This window comes from Mesoplodon bidens (genome assembly GCF_964165515.1).
Source record: "Mesoplodon bidens genome assembly, chromosome: 16".
NCBI classification, from domain to species: domain Eukaryota; kingdom Metazoa; phylum Chordata; class Mammalia; order Artiodactyla; family Ziphiidae; genus Mesoplodon; species Mesoplodon bidens.
The window spans coordinates 14,223,742-14,237,126 of record NC_138173.1 but is presented as its reverse complement, the minus strand read 5'-3'; the positions used below and the strand labels follow the sequence as shown (position 1 = coordinate 14,237,126).

The following is a 13,385-nucleotide window of genomic DNA, read 5'->3' as shown; positions in this document are numbered from 1 at the left end:
GTTTTATTTCTGTTTCATGGTTCTGGAATTTAACTGAATAGGTCGGGTGCCTATCCCAGCTACCCGAAGTTCGTCAACACTCCCTCTCTAGTTCATCTCTTCTTTTGGCTGTCTGACTTTTGTCCTTACTCCTTGTAGGTTCTTTGATGACTCCAATACTGAAGGGGTGTCCAGTATGCAATTTTCATCTGTTTCCCCCATCCTTTGACACTGTACCATAATTGTCTTCTCTTTGACCTGTTTATCCAAGATACTAAATAGATTTGTTTGAGTATTTTTCACTCCTTTCTCGTGGATCCTACAGTGTTTTATCCTGAGGCTCCACGGGTGCACAGAGGACAGGGCAGTGGAGAACCAGGGAAGATTAATACTGTCTCTACACTCCCTGGTGATTTTTTCTCACCTTCCACAACGGGCAGCCAATTATTCTTTGCTTACGCTTCTGTGCCTTTTCCTGGAATACCTTTTCCCTGCTCCTAACACCTGGTTTGTTCCCAGAAAATTCCTAGCAGTGTTTTTCCATTACCCCTTGAGATTACATATATATGTTATTACTTATTGTTATTATACCCATTTGTACTCATATATACTTCTAGTCCTTGCTGACTATGAATCCATCGAAGTACATCCCCACATAGGTACATTGTGAGCATCTAAAACTGAACATGTAACAGATTAATTCAACATCCCTCTCCCCAGTCCCCTCAAAGACAAATGCATATTCCCCGCCCCCGCCCCGCCACCATGGCATCCTCCCTCCCCCAATCTTTCACAGCTGGAATCATCAGAAACTCTCCCTCTCCCCTGTTTTCTATTCCTCACCAGTTCGTCTAGTTCTGTTTACTGCCTTTTCATACCTTTCACATCTGTCTTTTCCCTTCTAACCTCTGTGCCAATACCTTAGTTTTGGATCTCATCATGTCACTGTACTCCTGTAAAATCCTAGCTGTCTCCCTGCCTCCATCCTTGTCCCATCATAGCCCACGGTACTGATCTTTATTTTTAAAGTATTTTTTAAAACATCTAATCATGTTATTCTTCTGCTGAAAACCTTTCATTGGCTTCCCAGGGCCTCTAGGAGGGAGTCCCAAACCCTTAACCCAGCAGGCAGGGCCGTCCATGCTCCAACTCCTGTCTTTCTTGCTCCTTCCTTCTCACTGCTTCCTTCTCATTTCACGGCCCAGAAACAGCCAGCTCTTTATTGTGACCTCCGGCCCCGTCGTACACTATTTCACACCTCGATATTGTATTTTCATACTATTCCTTTACACAGAACGTCCTTCTCCATTTCCGTCACCTGGTAAACACTATTCACGCTGTAAAACCTATAACAGGTGTTACATTCCTTCCTTCCTGCTTAACAGGATTTAAATCTCACTCCGCGGTATTCCTCCGAGGATGTTAGATGACCTATTGCCAATTGAAAATTAACACCTTAGAGGCAGAAATTGCCGCTTCCTCCCTTCAACTTCCTCCACACCACCTGCTCTCCTGCTCTAGGTCATAGAGAAAAAGAGGCAGTTCGGAACGTGCTGGCAAATGGACCGTTTATATTGGTGAGATACCCCTATTCCTTCCCTCCCTCTGGAGGACAGAAAATCTGGCTTATGTCATTTATTAGAGCACTTATAAACCCACTAGCATTGAAGCCCTCAGGAAGAGATCCTAGAGAATGACTGGAATTTTACTTTGCTTTAAATATCATTTTGCAGGTTTAGGAAAAACAATAACTTCAGTTTCTTTAAAAGAAACTTTGAAGAATCATGCCCTATTGAACGCTTTTTAAAGTCAATTCTATCAATACATTTATCACTTTTAAATAGCTACATTTTAAAAATGTAAATATTTAAATTTTACTAATAGTAAAATTGTTTCGCAAAAACAGACGAAATATCACTCCAAATTACGTATTTAGATTATTTTATCAAGATATGTTTAAGGTGCCTAGAATTTTCCAATCTTAATGATAGGAGGTAATAATGTATAAGCTCTGGCTTTATATGTACTTAAATTAAAGCATGTCTGGCCCATGATTACTGGCTGGCAGACCTAGAAACCATTGCAATAAGAAGGGACTCTCATTATTACTGTGTTGTTCTTCTTTCATAGTAAACTAATGAAAACAACGAACATTTTAAAACAGAATAATTTAATGCACTAGTTTATCAAGATTCATATCAATTGCAAAGAAAAATCTAAGCAAGAAGACAAATATAATAGTAAATCTGGCCACCTACCTCTTCAGAGTAAAGAACTTTTATAAAAGATAATGAAACAAGGTAAAAGAATGAAACTTATATTTGAAATATCTGATTTCTTCCCATAATTTTAAGAGAATAAACTTATTTATCTGTTTGTTTAAATTAACATAAATCGTGGAGTTTTATTTGCCTACTTTACAACTCAGTATAATTGGAAAATCTGGGTTTGCTTTTCTTTTTTCCCCCCAGCTTTACTGAGGTATAATTGACAATTAAATATGGTATAAATTTAAAGTATACAACCTGTTGATGTGATATACATATACATTGTGAAATATTCATCACAATCAAGCTAATTAACATATCCATCACCTCACATAGTTACCATTGTCTTTTTCTTTTCTTTTTTGGTGGTGAAAACACTTAAGATCTACCTCCTAGCAAATGTCAAGTATATAATACAGTATTATTAAGTATAGCTGCATTGTTGTTATGTCACATCTCCGGAATTATTCACCTTGCATAACTGAAACTTTGTACCCTTTGACCAACTGTCTCCCCGTTTTCCCCTTCTCCCAGTCCCTGGTAACCACAATTCTATTCTCTGCTTCTATGAGTTTGGCAGAGTCATTAAGATTTATACTTATAGCATGAGTAGGATATATTCTGTCTTTCTCCCAGAGCCCCATTATTATAACATCTTATATTTTCTCTTCTAAAGATTAGTACACAATTTTATATTTTCATTTATGAGGTTTTTTTTGGTTTTCATTCATTAATGATTTTATTAGATATCAAACAAATGAGAATGGTTGCATTGATCATAATCAAATTATAACTGTTAAAGAAAAATAATCAAAACTGAAGCCATATCTAATAACAATTTTAAACACCACCTCTGTCATTGCTACTACTACCTTTATATAAAAGAAGTATTTTAGACTAATGTGTTTCAGATTCCTGACTATATGAGCATAATTTTAGGACTTCTTATTGAGAATGTACAGTATCCTGGCATCATGAATTGGCAGTTTCTTTTGTTCTATTTAGCCATCTTTCTGGAGATTTAAAATTCAAGATTTCCACTAATCTTGCTGCTAATCTTCCAAGTCATTTTTGGACAGAAAAATAAATGGATACATTTCGAACCTACATTTGCTTATTGCAGTAATTTATTTTTGCCCTCCCATCCTAGAGTCTAACCTACATATGGAAATCCCCGGAGTAAATCCACTCCTCTTACTTGATGTGTTTTTGGCTGCACAGAGGAGAAAGATGCAGCTTCATCATCTGCCCTGTTAGGACTCTGATTACCTAAGCCAGGTTACCTTGAGTACTCTACTTTTATAAGGTTCTGCATTTCCTTAATCTGGGCCTATTTGTCAATTTGTCCTTTGATGCCATGGTGATGACAGAATAAAATATTGCTAAGAAAGAGTCCTTAAGTGTCAAACAAAAGTGGTTTTTAAAATTGTTAATTGATAGTTACCTAAAAAAATGTTTTTTTTTAATTGCTTATATGAACCAAGAATCACTACACTATTTATCTTCATTTGAAATGAAAACTGTTTCATTAACCAAATTGGTAATACATATTTCCCTTTAGCTGTTTTTATATTTTAACTCCTGGATTTCACTTTTCTAACAAACGCTTATAATCACAATTTGGGTCCTATACTATGGTCACGTGATAGGTTTTGTAAGTTTCTGCTGGAAGAGGGATGATTCTGAGAATTCAACCACCCTCTGTAATCCTGTCCAATGTGAAAAAAAAGTCTCAATTTCTAAACAACCAACTAAGAAATGCATTTTGGAAATATACCCTTTTAAATTAGAAACTTCACATTATATAGTTTATTAGTTCCTAAAATTTTTTATGTTAAAATGAGTTTCTACAATGTATAAAAGGAAAAGCAGTCCAACTCTGGAATACATAGATGGCAGCCAGCTTGATGTTCATCATCATTATGCTTTTTAATAATGAGAACAGGCTGACCTTGCCACAGACTGTTTCCTCCTCACACCTGTGTGGGGTTCAAAACAACGTGATTATAATGCTGCTGTTACAGGTGCTGTTGAACCCCTGACACAGTGAGCCCCTCCTGGCCCTGCTGTTCACATCCCTCACAGGTGACTGAACACCAAGTATATCAGCTAATGCAGGACCTTGTTTCCCGGAAGAGACTCAGCCTCACAACAAAACATAAAGATAAAAGGGAATTTATGTGTACAGATCTCCAAGGTTTTGGTACTAAGACATCACAGGTGAGTCAGACATGAAGCTTGTGTTCAAATCACTCCGCCCTCCTGTAGGACCATCCCAGGACTCCGACACTGCTGAAAATCCATTATTAACAGATACAAAGAGTACGTGTACAAAAAGTCCCTGGAACAGGTCCTTAAAGGGAAACACTGTGATTCCAGAGTCCTTCCCCTCACTAGAAATTTTCCTGACATAACCTTTCAGGTAGCCTCTGGAAATTTCCACCTACTGTTTCCACTGGTGAAGGAAGCAGAAGCAAATGTAGTGCGAAGAATATGGCATCTCTGTTTTTGGATGCGATAAGACTCATGCTTAGGTTTTACAACATTTGCAGCACGCTAATTCATAACAGTTAAAGGCAAACAGTTGGCTATTAGGCAGCGATAGGAATAAAGAAGCAAAACAAAATGAAATACTGCAGTGAATGGAAGGATGCTGCAGTAGGAAATAAAAGGGAAATTTAGAGCCCATGTAGCACCCTTGTGGATCTGCAGCAAATAACTGCATGGAACAAAGGAGAACGTTAAAAGCCACGGTGCTGATTCAATGCTTTACAAACTTTCAAACTGGCAAAAAATAATTTTGCCTAAAAAGCAGATATAGGGACAATATAAAGCATGACTCTTTGTGGGAAAGACAATTCAAAAGATATTCAAATGTTTGTATTTGTTAATCAAAGAAGTATAAATTAAAGCACTGATGAAATACAATATTGTTGTACACCTGGTAGAGAAGCACGATAGATAAATGGGTTCTAACACACTCTGTAACACCATATTTACAAGGTAAAGATGGCAAACAACTATCTAACCTTCTGTTGGGTTTTTACAAGGACAATCCTTTTGGGAACTTAAATAATAATATATTAACCAAAGAGGTTTAAGCTCTTTGACATACTGATTGCATCTGGAGGATATTTTTGTTTACTTTTAGCTTAGTGGAAAATAAAATTGAAATTTGAACAGCTACATAAAGATGTCTCTCTGCATTAAGGGCAGTAGAGAAAGAAGATAAACCACTAAATTAATAGTTTAGTAAACTGTGGTGTATCAAGTGGCTAGAATATTATGTAGCAAATAAAAGTGATCATGGGAAAGTCTGTGTGGACATTTTAGGTAGATAGGTAAATAGATATTATGAGCATAAAGCAGATTATTAAACTATACTAATAAAACTATGATCAGATGTATGTTGTTTGATAGAAGGTGCAAGAGATGATTCAAAATGAAAATGAAAGAAGGCAGGTCAGGATAGGAAATTATGGAAAATTTCCATTTATTAAACTACCTTCTGATATCATGTATACTGTTTAAAAGGCAAAAATCCTGATCTTAAAAAAAGACAATTTTCTTTCACTATTCAATAGTAATGTAGATAGTTAATGTAAGTAAATGACTGAGGAAAGTGTGTGCAGGAAAGTTCATCAGCAGAATTGTAATGCACATAAAGCACTGCCCCAGGAAAGAGAATTTAATAAACAAAGCTGGGCTAAACGCTATGAAAAGATTTTAATAATTCATCCTGAATTCTATTCCTCCTAATCTTGCATTCACTGTTGTATGCCACCCTGCCATCTAATTCAGGTTGGCATTAAAACGTCTAAACATTAATGCTAATTAAATCTGCCTTTTCATTCTGAAATCACATTCTTCTCTTTAATGTCAAACATAGGCCATATAACTCTATACTTTAAAAAATGTTAGATTCCCTTTTTTGGTGAATAAAATCAGAAAAGGCAGGAAGCTGATTATCTAATGTGGATACCATATTGTTAACCATTTCTCATCTTAATTTTAAAAGCAAATGGTAAAATAGTCTGTGTAGTATTTATTCTGATTCATATTATGAACTTCTCCCCTTCGCCAGAACCTGAGGGTAAATAATCCTCCACGTTCAATGTTTAGTGTAAATGTGGATCTACTTGGGTTCCTTTCTAGCTGTCTGAATTATAATTACTAAAGAATTGTTTTAGGAACGGTCTTATGTGAGATTTCTGATTCCAATATAAATTAGCACACATTTTATCACCATGAGAAACCTAACCATAGCCTTCCCTGAAAGACTAAAGATAATGTTAAACTCCTACTTTATTCTGCATAATAGAAAAATAAAACCGTACTATTTTCAAATAGTTTTAACCTTAATTTCGGCATCTGTCATGGGGAATTTGTGCCTACACCTCAGTAAATGTCTCTGAAATGAACTAACTAAAGCCATATTTATTTTGAACTGTGGAAATGGAAAAAGTCAAAATACTTTGAAATTTCAATGTTATTTGTGATTCCAACACACCAATCAATAAATACAGCAATTATAAAATGGTTGTGGAACATAGATCTGTTTCTCCTACCCATCAGTAGTTAAATTCTAAAACTGTTCATGGGACACCTCAGAGAATAATTTGGGCAATTTGGTCACGGTTCTAGGATGAAATGGCAAATAAAAAAAAAATTTTTTTTTTTTTTGGTCTCACCATGTGGCTTTCGAGATCTTAGTTCCCTGACCAGGGATCGAACCCGGGCTCCCTGCACTGGAAGCACAGAGTACTAACCACTGGACTGCCAGGGAATTCCATTAAATGGCAAATTTAACTGCATTAACTTCCAGTAAATTCATGTGGAGATAAGAGCGTATGCTTGTAGTTCGAAGCCTGGAGTGTCCCTTGGTTGTCACAGTCCTCAGATAACTATGATCCTGCACCAGAGTAGGATAAGAACATTAATCAAGGGGATGACACTTTGCCAAGGCCACAGTGGCCACTGTGCTGGTCCTTGAGCACATCATGCTGGTCCCCATCGGGCTCCCACATTTGTACTATGCTCCCTAGATGGAATGCTCTTTCTCTGAGATATCTGCATAACTCACTCCTTCATTCCACACAGGTCTCTAATGAAATTTCCTCCATGCAAGGTGCCCACCCTTCATCCCATCTTGTCCCTTTTTACCTCTCTGACTTCTGTTCTTTTCTGTATTTATTCCACCTACTACATTACTCATTTATTTGTTTACTTGATCATCTGTTTCACCCCAACATGATTTACATTATATGAGAGAAGGGAGGGTTTTTTTTCAGTGCTTTATCCCAGCAACTAGAACGGTGCTGGCACATAAACAGTGCTCAACGCATATTAACTGAGTCACTGAATAATAAATGAATGAATGGGAACAGGATGAATGAATATGACTGATCAGAGGGAGAGAGTTTTTCTCTGCTAGTAAAACAAATGATGAAATAATATTTTACTCATTTAGTTGCAGATGATATTTCAATTAAACTCTTAGTAAGCTTGCAATAGAGCACAAAGTACACAGCAATTAAAATAAAGCAGAAAACTCTGTACATCGTGTCACCCACAAAAATTTAATTCTCCTTTTAGAGAAATAAAGTCTTGTCACACTTCATAAGCAAGGACATGCTGTGTAGGACCTGTAAACTAGAATTCAGGCACATCAAGTCAAATGGAATGTCACAGATGAGAACCTGCTGATTTGAACTTTCTCCCTCTTTCTACCTCTTTAAAACCCTGACCCATAGGGGCTTCCCTGGTGGCACAGTGGTTGAGAGTCCGCCTGCCAATGCAAGGGACACGGGTTTGTGCCCCGGTCTGGGAAGATCCCACATGCTGCAGAGCGGCTGGGCCCGTGAGCCATGGCCGCTGAGCCTGCACGTCCGGAGCCTGTGCTCCGCAACGGGAGAGGCCACAACAGTGAGAGGCCCGCATACCACAAAAAAAAAAAAAAAACCCTGACCCATGAAAACCCAGTTCAAACGCTACCTTCTCCATGGCAAGTTCTAACCATCTCAAAGATCTATGTTCCTTCTGAATCTTACTTTTTAGCTGTAACTTTCCTAGATCATTTAGTTTTCTTCGTAGTCTAGGCAATCTGTTATTTTTTATTATGTTTTTGTTATCTTATTTTGTCATATGATTATTTACTATTATTTTTGTTGTTTGTTGTTCATGTTTTATGTCTCTAACATGAATATCACCCATTTATGACATTACCCAGTCAATAGCACCAACTGCAGTCCTTTGCATGGGTGAATTAGCAAGTACATTTGAATAAACAATAACCACCATCCACTCAAAATCTAACTGGCCTCATACTAAGAAGAGAGTATGACTGGTGACATCAGATTCTCTGCTACAGTGAGGACTAAATGCTGTCCTCTTGTTTCCACCTACATGGTTTCATTTCGCTGTGAAAATGGAGAGGTGATAGAAGAGGAACAAGTGATTATGAAGAAGGACCTGACTCGGGGTTCTCCCCTCACATTTGCATCTGATGTATCTGTAGGAGTTTATGCACCTACCACAGCTTTCCCAGACACAGCACTGCTGCTTAAGACAGACCAGCTGAAGAGGGCCTATCTAAGACTTCTCCTTACATTTTCAGGAAGAGCGTATTGTGTGGGCTCCTGGACTATGATTTTTCCAGGAGTAGGAAGACAGTAGTAACTCCAAGGCAGCATCTAGCTCACCACAGCTGGGTAACAGGGACCCAAGCCACTGAAGAAAAAGTTTTGTTTTGCTAGTCACCAGCCCCTGCCAAGTTAAGTTCCTAGAAGGAATAAAACAGATGCAAAATTTTGTACCTAACATATAAATCTTAATATAAATACAAGGGTGATAAGATTCTAGGCCACAGTGATATAAATGTGGGACTGCACTCATTTGTATGAATAAACAGTCACTGAAAATAGAAGAACCAAAGCCAGCAATTACTGTGCAAGAATTATCTGATTTCTAAAGTCTTATTCCAAATATATCTGAGCCCTTTGAATGTTTCCAGCTATAATTTCATGGAGCTAAATGTAGTAAACAAGAACCTCCGAATGTAATAAGGTATAGCAAAGATGCAGGCAAGGCGGGAAGTCACGTACCGATGCACGCCGCTGTTGCACATGATGACGTGGCAGGCCCCCAGCCTACTGCACAGCTCCGAGGACACCGACAGTAGCCCGACACCGGAGGCACTGCAAGCTGTGTTCACACAGGCAGCTGTGCGCTTGGATCTGATAAACGAGGCTACCAGTCGATACAGTTCATCCAAAACGTTGAGAGGCCTCATGAGCTGCAGAAAAAAATGATGCCCATAAGGTTCAACATGTTTAATAGAAAGAAATCCTTTTATTTTTTATTATTATTTTTTGAATAGTTTCCTTTTTTTTCTTTTTTTTTTTTTTTTTACATCTTTATTGGAGTATAATTGCTTTACAATGGTGTGTTAGTTTCTGCTTTATAACAAAGTGAATCAGTTATACATATACATATGTTCCCATATCTCTTCCCTCAAGAAATCCTTTTAGATGGGATATAATTCACGGTTGTTATAACTTACAGTGAATAGTCTAAAATATTTTATTATGGAGATAACAGAACAGAGACCACGAATGTTTATAAATTACACAGTGCTCAAGAACACCAGCAAAATTAAATAAGGGAGGTAAATGGCAAAGCAACAGTCAATGCAATCTTCTGTTTTTACCTTATCTACATAAGCAGCTTTAGATGTGGAGTTTGGTGGTGAATTTGACTTGTCCAAGTAGAATGCCCTGTAAGAATACAAAGAATAAATGATCATTTATTGTTAGTAAAATTAAAAACCATGAAGACATTCAAGTTTCACTGACTTCCTTTTTTTTTTTTTCTTTGCGGTACGTGGGCCTCTCACTGTTGTGGCCTCTCCCGTTGCGGAGCACAGGCTCTGGACGCACAGGCTCAGCGGCCATGGCTCACGGGCCCAGCTGCTCTGTGGCATGTGGGATCTTCCCGGACCGGGGCACGAACCCGTGTCCCCTGCATCGGCAGGCGGACTCTCAACCACTGCGTCACCAGGGAAGCCCAGCACTGACCTCTTTTTAAAGACAAATGAATAGACAAAGTGTTGAGCACTAGGATGAGTGGGACTGCAAAGAACAGTCTTCCACTCAGAAAAAAAAGATTGAACCTACCATCAGCTCCATTACTTATTGTATGGCTTTAGAGGGATTACTTAGTGTGTGTCTCAATTTCCTCTTTTGCAATTTGGGGATCACATTAGTTTCTACTTCACAAGGTGACCGAGAAGATGAAGTCAGCACAAATAAAATGCTTAGGATGGTACACAGTACAGAATAAGTGCTCATTGATAGTTACAGTAATTAATATTATTATAAAAGTTGAAAAAAAGATATTATCTAAAAACGTCCAGTTTTTACTTACTGTGCAAATGTCAAGATTACGAAAATAATACTCAAAACACAAATTTTAAACAGACTGCTTAGTTGGATTCTTTCAGCCACTAAGCTATGCTCAGATTGGAAGTGAAACCCTCTTTGAAGATACACTGGCTCTTTTTTGTCACCAGGATGCAATACGCCAACAACTATTTTAATACACTAAGCGGAATCCTAGTGGCCTGCAATAATTAGATGTGATTTCCAAAGAATTATTGCTGAGTTCGTTTAGCTATTAGCTCAATACTAAACAGAAATTGTAAGGGAATGACCCATGAAGACAGGACATTTAAGTTATATTTAAGCGAGTATGTTTTTAATGAAGCGAAATTATTTTAAAGCTGTCAACACTTAACATTGATATACCAAAATAATATTAGAATGATTGTCAGACAAGATATTGAAATAAAACTCATTAGACTGGTGTTTCAGAGCACCTTGTAGGACCTCAAACTATTGGTGGATCATTTATCCAATGCATGAGTAGCAATGGCATAATCAGAAAATCAGTGAGGGAGAACTTCATGCCCAGCACTGGTATTTTGAGTCCCACTAGACACACACACACACACTGCTATTCCAATTACTAGAAGTAGCTAGCAGTAGTGCAGCTTGTTTTTTTGTCTTTTTAAGCTAAAGTAGCATGGATTAATCAAAATTCACACTTTAAATTAGGAAAGCTTTAACTTCTTCTAACTTCCAAAATGTAAATTATGTACATTCTCACTGAGAATGTCTGTTCATCTCTCAAACACAAATTCAAAGTAAAACAGAAATTTTACAACAGTTCAGCATCCAAAGCATTTTAAACTCCTAGGAGATTTCCATGTAGCATCTTGAAACAGAGGTGGTGCCTCAAACCTGGAATCCACAGAGATAACCTTGATCAGATGTCCCTATGCCTTTCCTCAACTGTGCTTGGTAGAAAGATGTGGCGAAGAAGAGTCCACAGCAGGGATGAATTATTCCCTCAGCCTGAATCCCAGAGCATATAATGCTGACTGGAGCTTGGGGACTACAGCAAATCCAGGCAATGCCCGGCTCATGACAATTGGGTTACCATGACAGGAACCACTGCGAAGTGGAACATCCATCACGTGCCATGAAAATATAGTTCCACTCAGATGGTTGCATCAGCAGCTACTAAGAGTACTGGCTTGAGAGGAAAATCAAAGGAATTTGACACATCTTAGAATGTTCTAGATTTTTCCCCCATCTCAGAAGGAGATAACAACAATCTAAGAGGATTGCTGTTAAGAGGAGAGGAAATAAGCTTGAATTGTGAGAAGTACAGAAACATGCAATGAGGCTGAAGCTATTGGATTAAATGAGCAACTTCGAGAAGCCAGAGTGGGTAGACTCTGTATGGCCTGATAGGCCCTGATAGAGTTGGGTTTTAACTAAAGGCCCTCATTACCGGAAGACAGGCTATTTTCTAAATTTTACTGCTGTGCATAAACATTCAGGGTCTTCTGAAAGTTCTGAGTGTCTTTTCACTTCAATTGCACAGGTACGTATTTAGGCTGATGCTATGAAAACCGATGTACGCGCCTCCATGCTTTAACAAATTAGTATTTTGCACTTTTCCTTCCCCTTTTAAAGGAATGAAACCTTACAGATACAGGTGACCCCTTGTATCACACTTGTCCACTCCCATTGTTCCAGACTCGCCCCTCCCAGGGTTACCACCACCCAGAAGCTGGCATCTGTCACTTCCATGCTTTACAAGGTCACCCACACAGTTGGCCCAAGTGGAGGCACCAAGGAGCAGGTGCGATCATTGTTCCATATCCTTGTTCACATTGATGGCATTAGAATTTCAACCTTTGGTGTTGTAATTTTCAATTTGCACATATTTGTCATCCATCTGTATTCCTTCTTCTCTTATAGCCTTCTCATATTTCCTACTTTTGTGCAGTCACATTTGTTTTTTTTTTTTTTTTTTTTTTTGGCTGTGCCTCATGGCTTGTGGGATCTTAGTTCCCTGACTAGGGATTGAACCTGCGTCCTCAGCAGTGAAAGCTCAGAGTCCTAACTACGGGACCACCAGGGAATTCCCAAGTCTTACCTTTTTTTTTTAACATAGAAATTTGTTATTACTTTTTATAGCAAGAGTTAAATTTGATGACATTTAGAAGTTTCTATTCCTCTTTATTTTTTTTAAATCCACACTTTCTTTCTACACTTGCTTCCTCAAGAATATTCAGTTTTTCAAGTTCATGATTCAATTAATATTTTTGATCCGTGTCTGTCAGTGGTATACTATGGCATAAAATTCTAGAATCTAGATTGATAGTGAATTTTTTCCCGCAATATTGCTCTCAATTAAGTTGTCTTTGTTTGGAGGCTAGTCTATATTTTTTCTCTGATAGGTTAAGATTTTGTTTTTATCCTCAGTGTTCTGAAGTTTTACCACAAAGTGTTTAGGTGATGATTTATTTTTATTTATCCAGATAGGTCCTTACACTGTACTTTCAATTTAAGGGGTCTTGTCTTCGATTCTAAAATAATCTCAGGTATCATCTTTCCCCATAATCTCATCCATTTTCTCTCTCTCTCTCTCTCTCTCTCTCACACACACACACACACACTCATAAACACACGTACACTTTCTTTTGAGATCTTATTTTCCCATTACTGCAATTTTGCTGATTTCCTAAATAATATCTTCCAAATGAAAAAACCCTGTCTTTGCCAATCT

The 13,385-nt window shown here is 37.8% G+C and overlaps 1 protein-coding gene across 3 annotated transcripts in view; it reads right to left on the bottom strand.

The window, feature by feature from the left end:
• PREX2 (phosphatidylinositol-3,4,5-trisphosphate dependent Rac exchange factor 2) overlaps positions 1-13,385 on the bottom strand; it is a 283,316-nt gene that overhangs the window by 35,626 nt on the left and 234,305 nt on the right. For all 3 annotated transcript variants that reach the window (XM_081259019.1, XM_081259020.1, XM_081259023.1), the window contains 2 exons: positions 9,955-10,021; positions 9,350-9,540 (listed from right to left, as the gene is read on the bottom strand). In XM_081259019.1, coding sequence (XP_081115145.1) covers positions 9,350-9,540; positions 9,955-10,021 — 258 coding nt within the window. The remainder of the gene's footprint in view (positions 1-9,349; positions 9,541-9,954; positions 10,022-13,385) is intronic.